Source organism: Coniophora puteana, assembly GCF_000271625.1.
Source record: "Coniophora puteana RWD-64-598 SS2 unplaced genomic scaffold CONPUscaffold_1, whole genome shotgun sequence".
Classification (NCBI taxonomy): domain Eukaryota; kingdom Fungi; phylum Basidiomycota; class Agaricomycetes; order Boletales; family Coniophoraceae; genus Coniophora; species Coniophora puteana.
This window is the reverse complement of record NW_006913053.1, coordinates 2,217,096-2,233,661: the sequence shown is the minus strand read 5'-3', so window position 1 is coordinate 2,233,661 and position 16,566 is coordinate 2,217,096. Positions and strand designations below refer to the sequence as shown.

At 51.6% G+C, this 16,566-nt stretch overlaps 6 protein-coding genes across 6 annotated transcripts; 2 read left to right on the top strand and 4 right to left on the bottom strand.

Annotated features, from left to right (window-relative positions):
- Positions 1-67: 67 nt before the first annotated feature.
- CONPUDRAFT_69099 (uncharacterized protein) lies at positions 68-1,403 on the bottom strand (the record flags this gene model as incomplete). The annotated part of the gene is made up of 6 exons (XM_007764502.1): positions 68-129; positions 301-382; positions 593-776; positions 980-1,104; positions 1,131-1,330; positions 1,397-1,403. 6 exons carry the CDS (start codon positions 1,401-1,403, stop codon positions 68-70), a joined length of 660 nt encoding a protein of 219 aa, XP_007762692.1.
- A 301-nt stretch (positions 1,404-1,704) lies between these two features.
- On the top strand, positions 1,705-4,966 carry CONPUDRAFT_141107 (uncharacterized protein; the record flags this gene model as incomplete). Its single annotated transcript, XM_007765203.1, has 13 exons — positions 1,705-1,785; positions 1,841-1,922; positions 1,989-2,632; positions 2,677-2,883; positions 2,936-3,001; positions 3,050-3,162; positions 3,221-3,374; positions 3,426-3,542; positions 3,592-3,763; positions 3,813-3,886; positions 3,939-4,303; positions 4,351-4,556; positions 4,607-4,966. Coding segments are annotated over exons 1-13 (2,616 nt in total), but the record flags the coding sequence as incomplete, so codon positions are not given.
- A 453-nt stretch (positions 4,967-5,419) lies between these two features.
- Positions 5,420-7,108, bottom strand: CONPUDRAFT_45789 (cation efflux protein; the record flags this gene model as incomplete). Its single annotated transcript, XM_007764353.1, has 6 exons — positions 5,420-6,400; positions 6,423-6,535; positions 6,593-6,740; positions 6,813-6,852; positions 6,924-6,975; positions 7,030-7,108. 6 exons carry the CDS (start codon positions 7,106-7,108, stop codon positions 5,420-5,422), a joined length of 1,413 nt encoding a protein of 470 aa, XP_007762543.1.
- A 183-nt stretch (positions 7,109-7,291) lies between these two features.
- Positions 7,292-9,317, bottom strand: CONPUDRAFT_115202 (cation efflux protein). The gene is made up of 8 exons (XM_007765202.1): positions 9,193-9,317; positions 9,076-9,127; positions 8,979-9,018; positions 8,783-8,930; positions 8,639-8,719; positions 7,912-8,589; positions 7,488-7,859; positions 7,292-7,435 (listed from the first exon to the last, which is right to left on the bottom strand). The coding sequence occupies exons 1-8, from the start codon at positions 9,269-9,271 to the stop codon at positions 7,404-7,406; spliced, it is 1,482 nt and encodes a 493-aa protein (XP_007763392.1). The 5' UTR covers positions 9,272-9,317; the 3' UTR covers positions 7,292-7,403.
- Positions 9,318-9,468: 151 nt separating this feature from the next.
- CONPUDRAFT_141105 (uncharacterized protein) lies at positions 9,469-11,365 on the top strand. The gene is made up of 5 exons (XM_007765201.1): positions 9,469-9,738; positions 9,993-10,158; positions 10,219-10,389; positions 10,531-10,630; positions 10,693-11,365. The coding sequence occupies exons 1-5, from the start codon at positions 9,577-9,579 to the stop codon at positions 11,210-11,212; spliced, it is 1,119 nt and encodes a 372-aa protein (XP_007763391.1). The 5' UTR covers positions 9,469-9,576; the 3' UTR covers positions 11,213-11,365.
- A 95-nt stretch (positions 11,366-11,460) lies between these two features.
- On the bottom strand, positions 11,461-15,916 carry CONPUDRAFT_95358 (uncharacterized protein; the record flags this gene model as incomplete). The annotated part of the gene is made up of 14 exons (XM_007765200.1): positions 11,461-12,138; positions 12,188-12,342; positions 12,393-13,386; positions 13,439-13,507; positions 13,558-13,698; positions 13,749-14,285; positions 14,341-14,511; positions 14,568-14,957; positions 14,982-15,022; positions 15,073-15,298; positions 15,348-15,410; positions 15,462-15,565; positions 15,618-15,816; positions 15,869-15,916. 12 exons carry the CDS (start codon positions 15,914-15,916, stop codon positions 13,060-13,062), a joined length of 2,316 nt encoding a protein of 771 aa, XP_007763390.1. The 3' UTR covers positions 11,461-12,138; positions 12,188-12,342; positions 12,393-13,059.
- Between the last annotated feature and the right edge of the window lie 650 nt (positions 15,917-16,566).

The following is a 16,566-nucleotide window of genomic DNA, read 5'->3' as shown; positions in this document are numbered from 1 at the left end:
TTTATTGATTTCTTGCAGTCTACCGTACAAAGGAGTGTTTTGACAGTTATGGGCTTAGTATGACCTGTCAACGCGGGTACGCGTCTTGTTGACTAAGGCTCTTTTCTTCCTCTTCTTTGAACTTCAACACTGCCGAAGCGTAAATGTATTATATCAAAAATCAGAATACAGGCGGGCACGCCCATAAGGCTAGACTAAACCAAAGAGATTAAGGGAGGCGGAGCTGGGGTACTTGGGAGACGAGGAGCACCGATAAATGTGAAAGCTGTCGGGTTCGCATCGAGATAATCTTTCATTAACGTAGTGGATTTACGAGGAGAACAGCTGGAAGTAATAAGAACGTGAATGGAATTGCCTGTATCAAAGGTAGCTTAGCCATATCCTGCATGTAGCAAAGCACAATCATTAGCAATATGTAAACGAGACTGGAGTTTGCCCGGAGAATAAGGGCAATCTTTTGGTTCGCTACCCATCCAAAGGGCCCCTTGCGGATATAATGCCCTGCCATTATAGGCGCCTCCTTGGCCCACCTACAAATGTGTGATGTGGTAACAACTCGGATGGGTACACCTTGCATTTCTCGAGGACCCACCGGCAGCGGATTTTGACCTCTCGAGCCCGACCAGAAGTTCTCCTCCTGGTCGGCTACGGCCCAGTGAGTGGACCCAGGGCACCACCCCCAGCTCACCTTCCCGTAACCCAGCAGCCGGTTCGCATATGCCATCAGGCGCGGACCCCCGTTTAACTGTCCGGGCTCATCTGCCTCGCTGGGGCCGCTACCGGGGTGGAAGTCGCAGCACGAAGCTGCCCCGGAGTATGGGTGATCCCAACTAACGTCCTGCACCCGTAAAAAGGGCACAGGAGGGGGGTGGCCTGTCCTCGCGGTCGGCTCGTTTTCACCTCATGCCCCCTCTTATCGACCCCTATCCTCTCGGACCCTTTCGGGCGCACAGAGCGCGTGGCCTTGGGGTGTGCGCACCTAGCCAAAGGTAGGGACGACTTGCACGGGGCGCCAGTATCCCAGCTGCTAACTCCCTTTACCAAGGGGAGGCCCCGGAACCGTTTTGCAGGAGACCAAGTGCCCACTACACCGATCTGTAGGGCCTGAGGACAGACAAAAGGAGACGCACCGGGCGGCCAGCATGCCCAGCCCTAACTCCTTTGCCAAGGGAGCACTCGGGCACCCCTCCTGCCGTCCTACTGGCGAATTGGAAGGCAGACAGGGATGCCACCCATGTTGAGATATAAAGCAGAAGGGATGCCACCCATGTTGAGAAATGAGGCAGAAGGGATGCCACCCATGTTGAGTTAATGGAGTCCTCCAAGGCATCTAAACTGCCAGAGGGTTTATCCCCCAGAGAACAGATGCCTCACTCACCACCTGATGAGAACTAACGAGCCATGTTCCAGAGAGCGATATGCTCAAGGATCGTGTTGGGGACGTCAGAGAGTAGGGGAAACCCCTGGTACGGTTGACGAATGACCCAAACCCCTGCCCCACGAGCGTGGGAAAGGCTCAACCTGGTAGTGGTATGAGTGCAAGAGTGCTCCTCGTAAAAGCCCCCGGGTGCATACTATTGAACTATTGTAGCACGCTCTGACTGCATGCACCTTCCAGCTGGACATACTTAAGTGTGCACTCTGACGACATCGATTTGCAATCTTTTCCAGACCCCGCGTCTCTCATTCACCTTCCTTATCATTCTCACTACGTGACGCGAAGAGCGCATGTCTATCTCAGAGCTAACGCGTAGCTCATTCCAGTCTGGCATCTCCGCCAAACAGGTACGTCCTGTTATTTCTCAAATATAGTTTGAAAGGTCGACTCGTGATCTGTCAGTGGACAGAGCTTTGCAAGCTTCTCATCGAGCGCAAAGCACAAGAATCTGGGGAGCAGATCAGTTCTTCGAGGCAAATATGCGGTACGCTCTGTGCGCTTCTCTCAATCTACATGTAAATTAACACACTTGAACTACGAATAATGGAAGATTCTGTCCTCGCTCTACTTATCAACTATCCTGCAGAGCCAACACTCGAGACATACTTACGCGAAGCTGTCAACAGTGCTCTAGTTTCTCGGCCTGTCTTTGCTGCCGCATTTCTCCAAGGCGCGCGCTCGCCTGAGCTGCACGACCCAACCACTCTGGATCACTTGTGCAGCATAGTGCTCGAATCACATTACGCGTCCGGACTGCCACCTCTTGGATCTCTCGTGTCTCTTACCGACCCTCAGCCCGTCAATATCGCGACCGTCCAAGACGTTCTATCTCTCTACCGGTTCTCCCAGACCGTTCCGCCTTCCGCCTTCCATCGACTGCCCGCTCACGCCACCGAGCTAGCAGTTCTCATGCTCTCCTGCGTAAACGATGTTTCTGAGCTATCGACCGCACAGGCCATGGTGTACTATGGTGAACTCAACGAAATACTACACTCATGCCGCCCTCCCACCGACCTTAGAGAAGCTCTGGACACGTACGGCATGTCTCTAAGCCTTCTGATTGGAGACGACGCCAAAGCTGCCAGGGAGGCCCAGATGATGCATTCAATGCAGCTCTCTCTAGTAAAAGAGGATGCGGTAGATTCGAAAACAGAGTCCAATGTTGTCCCGTGTGGAATGCTGCTCCAGCACCTGGTGCGTTTGAAGCTGTCGAATGTCCCTTGCTTGACGTATGTTAGGTAATTCACAGATCGACCGAATTTGGATCGGGAAACGACTCTGGAGCTGTTGCGATGATGATAGCCGTGCTCAGATGGACCGGTTGGACTCCGGCCGTATATTACACTCAATTACTCTTAGCTGCTCTTGTAAGCGTTTCACAAAGCACTCAGGGCGTCAACAACGACAAATCATTTTTTCTCTGGCGGGCATTTGTTGTCGGAAGGGTGCGCTCATTTCTGATCGATCGCAGATGATGTCGTTGATTCAGAACTAAAGTTGCCTCGCCTGATATCTATGTTCGAGAAGGCATTGGAAGGCCACAGTTCATCCGACATGGATTGGGTTAGTAGATGATTTGAGATGCATTCATTCACTTATACTTGATTCTAGCGATCGGCCATGCATATAGCCGTGACAAATGTCCTTCGGCGCACTGACCTCGTCTCTCAGTGCAACCAGCTTGCAAAACTGGGTGTCTCAGAAAGTCAGGATGCGCCCAATAGGTAAGTTCTGCTCATTATCTTGTAATTAATCTTACCCAATGTGAGCTGTGCTCGAAAGCCAGGAACGCCCATTGACGAGAGAGCTCCTCCAACAACTGCTATTTTGTGGCTTGATAGATCACTCCTTCGTCGTTACTGTGGACCCGACGATTGCTAATGATGGAATGTCACGACTACAGGCGGAAGCGCTTGAACACAATGCCAATCTGGAGGTAGGTAGTCGCATCTCATCGATCCCGTCAACTCATTCTAATAAAGTATAGACATACCTAGACTCAAAGCTGGCAGCTGAGGCTTCCGAAGAGGACAATAAAGCTCTGTTGGAGCGCATCAATCAAGACGTGGCGAGCCATGCCATCTTTGCTGAAGTAGTCTTCAAAGTAAGGTATTGCTTCACTGTGGCGCTCAAGCCGACACTGAGATGACTAGCGATTTAGTGGCCAAACCTCGAGCTCGGGAGATATTGAAGTTTTGAGTCACATCTCCAAACTGCTCTATACTTACGACGCTGCGATGGACCTTGTCGCCCTGCACGTCAGCTTCACAGATCTGCTGTTTCATGCTTTAGAGTCAATTCACAATTATGACAATGAAACAGTTGGTAGGCTTGACCACTATTACCTGTCACTTGGGATTGACCATGATTTCAGGCGATCCGCAGACGGCAGTTAGCCAGCTTGGTGATGTGATCAACTTCGTTCAGCTCGCTCTAAGTCGTTTCAAGGTACTGCACGGCTCTTTTTGCGGTGTTACTCGTTACTCATTGCCGATTTTAGATACTTTCTACTACCTTCACGAAGGATGGGAGAACAGTATCAGCAGCATGCCTGAGGTCCGCAGATGTTATCTACAGGCTAGATGCCCTTACAGGAGAAAGTGTGAACGCTTTCTCGGTGTGGTTTAAGGCCATATTTGATAGCAACAGCGAAGGCATCGACGACGCGCTCTTGAGATCTACAAAACCAGAAATCCTGCTGAACATTTCGGCGACACTTTTCTCGCGGTCAAGCCAACTTCTGAACGAACAGAAGATCGAACGGGATGTATTACACAATGGCGTCTCCTATTTTTTGGGACGCTTGCTAAATTGGACGCTTGTTGGCGTAATGAGGGCTCTTGTATCAGAGATTGGGCGGAGAGGGTAAGGCACTTTACACGTCAGACGCAACGACAAGCTGAGAATTCTAGTTATATGGCTCCTGCACAGCTGGAAGTACTGTGCACGCTTTTGCAGTCGCCCTCGTGTCCAGAGGTCGTCTTACGCCTTTGTGCCTTTGACGTCTGGAAGCTCCTTTCCAACAAGCGTGTTTATACAATTCCCAACGCGGCCTTGAAAGCAAACATCGCTACCTCAAGGGCGGTAGCTGGTCGTGTTCTGGGATTTAAAGACGACGGTATGCAAGGTCCATTATTTTCTGATCACCGGAGTTGACTGTTCGCCTAGGAAACGCTGTTGAACCCGATCCAACCTTGTCAGAGACCGACATGAGCTGGTTGGATTATCCCACTTCCTCTGTGCGCTCAGCTCTTTCGGATGCGCGAGCCCAAAAGGTCCCCTCCATTGACGTTACACGCTGCCTTGCAAGCTCGCAGCCCACTCAATTTCTTCACATGCTATTCTCAGAGCTCAGCCGTGCTGCTCTTGGCATGGGACTTGTTGGTGTCAGCGAAACGGAGGCAGTGAGATCTCTGGCAACATCTGTGCTATCATTCCCTCGCACATGGGCATCTTCTTCCCCACCTCTCCTGCCTCTTTTTGTTCATGTGGTTGTACCTAGGCTAATCGCCACTGTTGAACAGCAACCGTCAAGCGAGAAAAGCGTGAACACAGAACTTCTGGCATCCATGCTCTCTTCGGCTCTTACATCAGCTTTGCAAGTCGAGCTCGCCCTTCAGACAGTTCGTGGGCTTAACTCCACGGATGTTCCCGTGCTTGGACAACCTGTAGCTTCTATGGCACGAAGGCTTGCAGCCACCCTTCGCTCACTTGGTCATAATTCTACGGAGAAGATATTAGGGAAGAATACGGCAGGGTCACATCCCTCACAGGTGACTGCTGCTGGTGGATCTAGCACAGCTGCGGCTATCCTGCAACGACTTACAGCCTCAACTGTCTTTGTGACCAACTTTCCAACTTTTATGGTTCAATAGTATCCAGCATTTCATCGCAGTCAATATTCTAAAGGCGGGCTTACAACACGGCCGCTGCGTCGAACGACATATCAGTTAGAATATGTTGTAGTTGTCGGTGCAGGTGCTAACGCGACAGGATATCAGTTACCGGAGATAGTAACATCAATGTGCACTTACGACAGCATGCATTCTCAGAAGGATCGCATTTCTGATCCGTCGGACACACGATGAGACAAGATAAGTCATCAGACACAGTCTGCACTTCCTCAGCTGCCCCTGTGTCTGGGAGGTATTCGGGCTGAATTGTGCTCGAGTGAATCCCGTGCAGGTGCAACGCTTTGCGGATTGCAGCGGCCACCGGCATAAATTCGTGACTCCGCGATGCGAGCACATGCACAGAAGCGACGACCTTTGCCTCGGACAACTGCCAAATGTGCAACTCATGCACTGACAGGACACCATCGATAGTGAGAATGTCTCTGCGCACGTCCTCCAAGGAGATGTCTGAAGGGACACCCTGCAAGAGGACGCCGGACGCACCGCGGACAAGGGGAACTGCGGAGACGAAGATGATGACGGTGATAAGGAGACTGACTGCGGGATCGAGGTAGAACCTTGAGGGCCATGGTGTGAGCCAGATGACAAGACCTGATATGATCACCCCGACATTGCCAAGCGCGTCGCCCATGACATGCAGAACGAGGGCGTGCATGTTCATAGAGCCGTGCGAATGGCCGTGACCGTGATTGTGGCCGGTAAGCTCGGCGTCATGCCCGGCGGAGGACAGGGCTCCTTGAGAGCGGTGGCCATGAGTGTGCGAATGACTATCATGTTCTCCTGAACGACGAATAGAAGACGAAGTGTGAATCGAGGTCATGTCCTGAGCGGCTTGAACGATTGAGGCTCGAGTTGCCGCGGGGTGGCCGTACGCTCCGGGATATGAATCTTCCCGAGAACGTCGACGCACGCTCGAGTCCCTTGCAATATCTGCTTCGCCTCGTTCTATTTGACTAGGATCTGCTATAACGACGCGGGTCATTTCGAGGGGAAGAGACGCTCCGTGGTCACGATCGTGCTCGTGCTCGTGCTCGTGACCGTGACCGTGCTCTGTGCACGACAAATCAAACGTGCGAGCAGTGATGGGCTATGTATAGCTTACCATGGAAGAGAAACAAGCCAACAACGTTCGACGCGAGACCCAAGCACCCAACGATGACAACGAGCTTTGGGTTCGAAACGTCTGATCATGACTTTAGTACAGTTGTTGTTGACCAAACCGGGACGTAAAGCTCCGTACCAGGCTTGCTAAAGAACCGCTCGATGGCCTCCATGGTAATGGAAAAGCATAGGGCAAGGAGGAAGACACCATTAACGAGGGCAGATAGAATCTCAGCACGCTGCCAGCCGTACGAATAGCGCGCGTCCCTCGACCTGCGGCCGGCGACCTGTGCATTAGTAGGGGGTTGAAGCGGGGTCAGGCGACATTGGCGGAGGATACGATGGCAGAGCGGACGAACCTTGACAGCCCAGAGTGCAACAATGAGACTCATTACATCGCTGGGTAAGAGAAGAAAAAGCGGTTGTCATGAGCGGACTATTGATAGTCTGGGGCAACATCGAAGGCGTACTTGAGCATGTGGAAACTGTCGGCGACGAGAGCCAGAGATCCGACGACATATCCTGATAAGGTTGTTAGGATTACGCGCTTAACCAAGCATGTGTCGGTGAACACACCCACTACGAGCTCGACAAAGAAAAAGATGACATCTATGACCAGGAGGATGGTGATGCGCGCGGAGCGAGAAAGCTCCATAGTACCATGCAAGTTGGAAACAAAGTGCGCCGTGGGATCCACTAATAAGGATTATTTGAACGCTCTCTTTATACAGAGTCATTCGTGGAGTACCCGTTGGTTCCGACTACGGCGAACCCCGTTTAACCACGGCGATCGGCTGCACATTTGCGGGTCATCATCCAAGCTAGACTGAGAATGGTACTCAAGCTCTATTATGCATGGTGGGGTTAATGTACCTGTCCGTTGGGCATACATAGGATACGATAGCTGATATAATGGAAAACACATAGACACGCAGCAAACATGCAGCAGCTTATGCGTCAGAATGTGACGGTGCCAGGGGCGCTGGTTGAAAGTGTCATTCGGCGATCGCTTGGCAGGTGCGGGAGTTACTTACGACAACACGCGTTTTCTAAGGGATCACAGTTTTCATCTGCGGGACAGAGAATTAGGCAAGATGTTTCTCCCTTGAGGTGCTCCTCGGGAATTGCGTCGGTGGTACTTGATGGATGGTATTCTGGTTGAATTGTACTAGAGTGAATGCCACGGAGGTGCAAAACACGACGGATTTCAACGGCAACAGGCATAAAGTCGAGCTCTCTCGATGCAAGGACGTGCACCGAGGCTATGACTTTACTTTCGGATAGCTGCCAAATGTGCAGTTCGTGTACGGAAAGTACACCCTCCACAGCCCAAATAGACTCTCGGACATCTTCTATGGATATGTTTGGAGGGACACCCTGTAAGAGAATGAACGATGCACTGCGAACTGGAGAGTAATTGGATGAGTAAGCAGCCAGTATACACTAGAGGTGACATACCAAGAGGCAAGGCAGAGGAGAATATGATGACGGTGATGACCAAGCTGATGATTGGATCAAAGTAGTACTTAAAGCTCCAAGATGTGAGCCAGATGATGAGACCTGTAGCAATGACGCCGACATTTCCTAGAGCGTCACCCAAAACATGCAAGACGAGAGCTCGCATGTTCATGGAGCCAGAATGATTATGTCCATGTCCGTGTCCATGTCCATGACTGTGCGAAGAAGGTGACGGGCTAACGCTCTTTGCGTTGGACACGGTCGATGGAGTGGAAGACACGGGATGGTCATGCGAACGGGAACTTGCGCCTCCCAAAAGGGGGGTTTGCTCAGTGTTATCGTCAAGGTACGGTGTAGGTACTTGATCCCCACTTGGGTGTGCAAGGTGAACACTGGGTCGCGAATGTTGCCTTCGTGTGCGGCTCGGGGAAGTTCCAGGGGCGCCAACGGAGGAAGCCATATCCTGAGCCGCCTGCATCAATGATGCGCGCGTCGCGGCGGGATGTCCATACATTTCCCCGTATGAATTGTCGCTCGTGCGTCCTGGTGAGCGAACAGGTATCCTTTGCGCTGGTGTTGATAAGTCGGGAAGCTCAGACTCTGGAGATGCTACCATTGTATCTGCAGAGGGTGAAGGAGGTCTACTGGTAGCGTTATGCTCATGTGAATGACCATGCTCTGCCTCCCGTTATTTGCCATATTCACTAATATTATATGGGGCACTTACCATGAAAGAGGAACAAGCCGACGATGTTTGAGACAAGCCCCAAAGATCCAACAGCAATGACAAGTTTAGGATTGGAAATCTCTGCGTGAACAAGGAAGTGATGAGGATTTCTGGGCCTCTTTATGTGAGCAGAACACAGCATACCAGGGGTGCTGAAGAACCGCCCAATGGCCTCCATTGTGATGGAAAAACAGAGAGCTAGGAGAAATACGCCGTTGACGAGAGCAGCGAGAATCTCAGCCCTTTGCCAGCCATATGAGAGATCCTTTTTCTCAGAGGGGCCGCTTGTAAGCTGTTACTACTGTGAGGAAAGTGCCAGGAAGAACGAGGAACGGCCGACCTTGATGGCATAAAGGGCGACGATGAGACTCATCACGTCACTATGCGGATGTTAGGGGCCAGTACGAAAAAGGCTTGTTCGGAAATACGACACGTACTTGAGCATATGGAAGCTATCGGCGACGAGGGCGAGAGAGCCAACGGCATATCCTAGGAAGGGAGAATGTGGGTAAGGCGACGTAGTTGACGTCAGGATGATATAGGGGAAAGCGTACCGACGATGAGCTCTACGAAGAAGAAGAAGACGTCGATAACGAGAAGGAGAGTGATTCGTGCTGAGCGAGAAAAGGCCATTGTGTTATACGCCCATGCACAGGAGACAAGGACTGGCTTAAATTGGTGCAGCTATAGTTGGTTGGTAAGTAGTGGGACGACGTCGGCGGCTCCGGCGCTACCTGCGGGGCTCGGAGAGATCCATGAAATTATGTCAGCTCGGTAACTAACAGCCCCTGTCCTGTCTCTTAGTACTATCTACGCGCTTACTATATACAGTCACTCATCATTTTCCAGATCGCGCACCTCTCTATTCTCGAGGCCAGCTTCGTTTGTCTCCTTCTGTGCCATAACCTCGAAAGATAACATCAATCTAATCGAAAAATATGGCGACCTCCATGGCTGCCGCCCTCGCGGCATCGCTCCCAGCGCCTCAGGCTACTCCAGCTCCTGCCGCTCCAGCTCCTGAAGCCATACCAGCGTCCATGGCAAAAGCCGTTGACATTGAGGCTGAAATCCCAATCACCTGTGTTCAAATAGATGGACTTGTACGTGTTGATTTCTTGCCCTTGACGATTGTTTCTCAGACATTGCATGCCCGTCTTCCTTTCATTCTTCAACGTTCTTGTCCGCGTCTTCTCTTAATCATGTCTTTGCTCTGGCTTCCCAAATCTCGACCATCTATTGTCGCGATTGCTTCTTTCCGACTGGTGAATGAAACCTTGGACCCATGCGTCTGTACTTCGTGCCTGCGTGACGTTCCCCCCGTCGCTGCCAATACTTCGAACTGTCTCTCCTCAAGGTGATGTCCAAGATCATGAAACATAGCCGTGACACGCCGACGTCGAGCGCACATGGACTACTCACCGGACTTGACCTTGACGGAATTCTCGAGGTGTCGAACTCTTTTGCGATCCCTCACCATACCTCCAACGCCGACGACGACGATAAAGTCCACAAGTCTGTGGGTGAGTGCATTCACCTCGTCAAATCGTTGTATGATCAATTGCTTACTCTCTTCTGGTTAGCTCGCTACCAATCTTCTATGCTTCGAGCTCTCAAGGAAGTGCAAGGGGATGATAATGTTGTCGGATTCTACCAGACCACGACGCTCGGCGCTCTCTTCAGTCAGTCGCTCATTGACACACAAGCCATATATCAGGACAGGCTTAGGCACGGAGGCGTCATTGTTGTGCATGGTGCGTACATGTCTTTATATCAAATCTTCTGGCTTGCCATTTTCCTCCTCGAATTTGCCAACACGGGCGGCCTTTCGCACATACAGCTTGCCTTGCGATGCGTTGCCTGGAATCGTGATTGAGCTGATTTCTCTGCCCTAGATGTTTCGCAGACAGCACGAGGGAACCCATCTTTCCGTGCGTTCAAACTCTCGGCGTCCTTCATGGACGCGTATAGGAAGGCTAACTTTAGTACTACGAGGTGCGTGGCCTTCTCGTGTTTTGGACAAACGAGAAACAGTGTTTCATGCATGCGTGCATCAGCCTCATCAACCACCGACTGACGTTCTCAGCGATCCTTGAAGAGATCCCTGTGCGAGTGCGGACCAATGCACTTCTGAGCTCTTTCCTGGGCACGTTGTCTACTTCATCATCGGTGGGAGGGCTGGAGTCGGCTTCGTCTCCAGCACCACTGGATCGGTCGTGGCGTGTCCTGGATGTGGGTCAGGCAGGCACAACACGACACCTGGAGCAACTCGGCGATGCAATCGATAACTACCGGACGGAGGAGGGTAACGTTGCATACATGACGCGGCAGATCGGACGCGAGAAACAGAAGGCGGAGACGTATGTCGCGAAGCGACGGGAAGAGAACGCCGCGCGGGCAGCCCAAGGGTTGGCACCTCTTCCTGAAGAGGATGTTAGTCGACTGTTCAAGATACCGCAGGAGCCAAGCCGGTTGGAGAGCATGTTGCTGCTCGGGCGGATGGACGGGCTTGCTGCAAGTCTGGAGGGATCGGCGAGCACAAGCCTTGTGAAAATGTATGGCGCGAAGGCGGCGTAGGCCACGCCGCGTGTCCTAAAATAGGAGAGTACTGGGCATGCACGCACATGCTATCAATGATTCATTCAATGTCTTATTATTGGCGTACGTAGCGACGGAGCGTTGCAAGATGGCGGATGCGCAAAATTTTTGGCTGCGGGTCGAGAGAAACGGAAGCCTTGAAGGCGATTCAGATGGCTGCCGCTTAGTCATTGTATTAAAATATGCATTGTTGTTTTCATCGCGAGTGATATAAAGCCACCAGGTCGAAGCTTGCTATTTCCCTCAGGTTTCACTCACATTCCTCATCTCCGACTCTCTCTACCGGGTGCATAAAGTAACCCTTCGTTCGCCCCGTCGCTCCCTAGCACATTCGCTTTTGTATCTGCATCCCTTCATTTGTCAGTCCTCGTGATGTCGCCCATTTCCAGGTTGTTCGCTCTCTTTGCAATCGCTCTCTCCGTCAATGCCCTCGCAACACCCCATGCGGGCCACAACGCATTCGCTCACAGAGCCGTTGCACAGCACCAGCCACTCGCTGCTGTTGAGCCATTGATGAATGCTACCACCGTGGAGCACAAGAAGAAGCGCTCCCTCAGCAAGCGCTGCAAGCCCAAATCAGGCTCTTCGTCTGCGTCAAGCGCATCCAGCACTGCACCCGTTCCTTCCAGCAGCAGCTCGTCCGTCGCGTCTGCAAGCTCGAGTGTGCCGCAGAACGTCGCGCCATCCCCCGTGCTCCCCTCCTCCGCGTCCTCTTCTGTTGCCCCAGCCCCTACCAGTTCTTCCCCAGCTGCCCCTGCGCCTACCAGCTCCTCTTCGGCTGCCCCTGCTCCTGCGCCGTCCTCTTCGTCCTCGTCTGCTGCTGCTCCTTCTTCGACGTCGTCCTCTTCTGGCAGCACAAGCGGTCTGCCTTCATTCCTCACTGGCACTCAGACTGGCCAAGGTACGTTACCTTTGCAATGTCTTATTCAGCCTATTGATTTGTTTCGTAGGTACATACTACGCGACTGGTCTCGGCGCTTGCGGGATTACCAACACCGATACCGACTACATCGCTGCCGTTTCTCACCTTCTATTCGATGTCTTCCCCGGCTACAATGGTGCAAACCCCAATGACAACCCCGTCTGCAACAAGCAGGTCACCGCTAACTGTCAGTGATCCCATCACGTTTACTTCCACATATATTGACTATTATGACAGACCAAGGCAAAGCTGTCACTGTCACGATCACTGATCGCTGCACGGGTTGCGCCCTCACTGACCTCGACTTCTCCCCGTCTGCTTTCAGCCAACTAGCAGACCAGTCCGTTGGTCGCATCTCCGGCATGACATGGGACTGGATTGGTCTCGACCTCAGCTCCCTTTGAGCTGTGTTTACCCCTCACCCGATAGACTGGTCAGGGTGCAAGCCTCGCATTCGCCGATGGCTTTGATGATATCCTTATTCTCGCTTATTCCTGGCCCTCCTCTTTATGCTTCATATTTGTGTTTTCATGTCGGTTGATCCGTCCAAGTCACCCACACTCCCGCGCCTTGTAGGCGTTCTGTCTCAGTGGGACAGCGAGGGGGGTGCTGCCCGTCCCTAGCGGAGGCATTTGCCAAGCGTTGTTACGCTGGTTGGGTTGGTACATACACTTATTGGTACATACACCTACTCCCGGAATACAATGAAATGTGTCTCGCCATCAACTTGGAGAGGACCATTATTCACTAAAAGCCTTTGGCCTGATGGTTCCTGTAAGTATACGGGTGAAAGGCTGACCTCTGTCTAGCCTATACCAGCTCTGGATTACTCGTAGATCCAGGGATTCGTCAGCTGCTACAAAATCAAAGCACGAGCATACCCTGGGCAGCGGCTGACTTGCCGCTATAGTGGGCTTTTGACCTCATTCTGATAGTATCTACTCATCGGCATCGCGTCTACCACGTGCTCCCAATAGTCCTGTTCTTTTGTGCCGCGGACAGCTTCCTCCACTGCCCAACCAAGCGTATCTGTACACCGCTCCGGCGAAGGGACACTTTGAGCGCAGATCGCCGTGGCAGCAAGGTCCAAGGCGAGTCTCCGAGCATCCGTCAGATGACTCGACGAAGGAGGAAGAGCAGGAAGGCTAGCAAATGGACCGGGGATTTGCCCCCTTGTGGGATGGTTAATGGTGAAGAAGGGCACGAGGCGGGTGCACAGAGAGACAAGAGTCTGCTCGATCCTCGTTTAATGCATGTGCCAAATTTAATCTCGGTGAACTCACCTGCGGCTCAAGGATGCCGGAAGGGCACGTTCCACGTTTTAAAAGACACAAAAGCACACGCATGATTACCTACGGTTGGTCAGGCAAAATGCAGCCCCATAAGCGATGTTCCAGCCTACCTCTGACGAGCTCGAGTCGTTTGAACCCAACTCCCAGAGTACTCGAGGAAGATTCATTACCCATTCCTGAACTTTGTCCCACGAATCTGGCGATGAAGAGCGCAAGGAAAAGTGCCCTTGGTAGTCAACTTCGCTGTCAAGCTAAGGGCCTTGAGATTAATGGCACATATAAAAAGCAAGTGCAAACGGACCATGGCAACTCTCCCCACCAGCTCAACTGTCAGCTTCTTTACAGCAAAAGTCGAGCTCGTAAGAAGCGCATGGTCAAGCGCAGCATCTAGGACTAGTGCTGAAACATCCTGGCCCTCGACTGGTTGATCTAACAACGTCCAGATTGTCGGAAGAAGTGACAAGTATACAGCACTGGAGACGGGACGAGGGAGATTTGCACCGAAGGAGCTGTGACCCCGCAGAAGTTTAGTGACGTAACTTCCCACTCGTTGAAGTTGTCCAGAGAGCTTCTTGTCAAGGGCAAGGGGCATCATAGATCGTTTTCTCGTGGCGAGGGCTCCTGCTGCACCGTTACGTACGTGAGACTGAGGACGTGAGGCAGGATTGCCGTGCAACCGAGCGTGAGTTTGAACAAGGAGCGATGTCAACTCGCAATAGGCAATGTTTAGGCCCTGGAAGGCTTGCTCGATAGTTATTTCCCTATGGGCGGGGGTAAATGGAAAATAGCCAGTGATGTGTCCAAGGAGAACTCTCAGGCCATCGTATGTATCGGTATCCTATAGTTTGTTTATAGTAAGAAAATCAGATAGCAAATGTCGCAGACTAGCCTACCTGTAAATCTTGACCCTGGAAAAGAGCACAGAAGAGTGTGTGCATAATACTGAAGATGGAAGCTACCATCTGGACTTCGGCCTCAGGAGGGTTTACACTTGGCGAAAAGAGTGTCGGTGCACTGTCAAGAAAGGTTGCAAGGAGTGTCCCATGTAATGACCGTGCTAGATTCTGAACGGATCAGTCGGCTTAGTCAAGAGCGCGCAGCAAGCAATACATACTGCAACAATTGCAAAGGTTTCCTCTGTTCCCATAAATGGCGCTTCACTCAAGCCAGTGAGGGGATCTACTAAGTCTTCCAAACCCCAAATGCCTGAGGATGGACCGGAAAACTCCTCTGCGGTGCATATGAAGTCTTCTTCGCAATTATCCGAGTCCAAACTCTCCCGCCAGCGCATGACTATGCTAGCGGGAGGTTGAGAGTGAAATAGTTCACCGAACTTGTCGAGAGCTTGTTGAGAGTTGAACGATCTGCGCATGTACCACGTCGGGAAAGACGGCGTGGAAGAACTTGTTCCCGTGCGTTGTTGAGAATCGATAGCAACCCGCAAGAAATTGGCGAATGACTTGAGAACGACTAGTTTGCTCTGGGGTGTGTCAGCTCTGTAGTTCCCTCGCTGTCACAAGCTGCTTGCCTGCACTGATAAAACCACGCTAGCCGTGGAGGTTGCCTGTGCCGGACCTGATGCCTCGTGAACAATGAGAGTAGATGTTTCTCCGAGCGCTACACACCTTCAGCACCTCCGTATTTTGTGCCAGCGCTCAAAAGTCCCAAGTACCCATCTATAACCCGCTTTCCGTGTCCGTCCCCCCACCACCCATCTACCACGCAGTCTGGTGCAACCTCGAGGAAGATGTCAAGAAAGCGCACCGCATCGACACGTATCTCTGGAAAGATATGAGTCTGAGCGGATGTGGTGAAGAGGAGAAGCATAGGCATGTGCGGCCTCAAATCTTCCTACACGATTTTTGAGTTCGCTTGTGACACGGTATGAGGAGACACTGACTAGCGGTAGCAAAGGAAGAAACCAAGCAAAGAAGCTGAGCAGGGCCTTCCGTACATGCGCGTCCTGTGACATAGCAATAGGTTGCGGTTCAGGGAGGTAAAGCAGAGGACGTACCTCATCACCGATCAGGCGCACACAAGAGGCCAATAGAGTCGAAAGGGATGATGTAATTATGTGAGGGTGAGTGTTGAGTAGCTCACGCATACTGTAAATTGCATCTAGATAAACCTAGTCACTGGCAATGTATGCAGACTTCAGAGTTTTGCAGACCTTTTCGGGTGCCTGCACTGTAGTGTTTAAAGTGCGCCAATAGATCATCGAATGACAGCTTCCTCCTTGTGAGAGGGGTAGATTCGTCTTTTTCGACGGCAATGCTCTGAGAGGGCAGGACGATGCTGCGGGCCTTGAAAGAGGTGTCAATAACATTATCAGCAGGCCGCTTCCCCTTCCCAAGCTTGAGTTTGGCTTTCTGACAGAAATGTCAGTGGATGCAAAGACCGGTTTTGTTCTGAAGTTCATACTGAGAAATCTGCGGCCTTTGCCTTCTTTTTCCTCGAGCTAGAAGGCATTGCTAAAGCCTTTGGTGCGAGTAATAAGACGGAGCTGGTCTAGTGCAGCGACAGCCAAAAGTAGACAAGTTATCGCCTAAATGACATCAGGACATCGCTACAATCGCGTATCAACGCGCGCAAATTGCACAAAGACTTGGGAACAAACAACTTTAACTTTCCAAGCAACTCGTCGCGGCAAGGCCTTACCATATACCACTTGGTGCTCAACTCAGGGCTTTGAAAATGAACCAAGCAAGCCACGTTATCGTCGTCAACTGTACAGTAGTCTCTACCTTGAGCTACGAACTTCTTGGCTGGAAAACAAGTCAGACCAGGGCCTCGGGCCTCCTAGTCCTCATTCGTGTCATTAATCTACAGGAGTCTACAGGACGCTAAAACTCCTCGTCGTCCTGGAGTTTTGATCTCCTCAAAACACCTTCGGGACGCTAGTTGTCTTTATCCTCGGAGTTGACTTCTTCAGGATCAAGTACTACAGCCACAATGCTGCGGATTCTATGAGTTTTTGCACGCCCGTCCAACCGCAAGTGGGACTTGAGTGTCACTAAGGCTTCCAATCGTCAAATTCTGTCACAGGTGTGTACTGTATTCCTGGACGCATTGTGATTGTTATTGCGATGACCGCACAAACGTATATATGCTTTATTGCG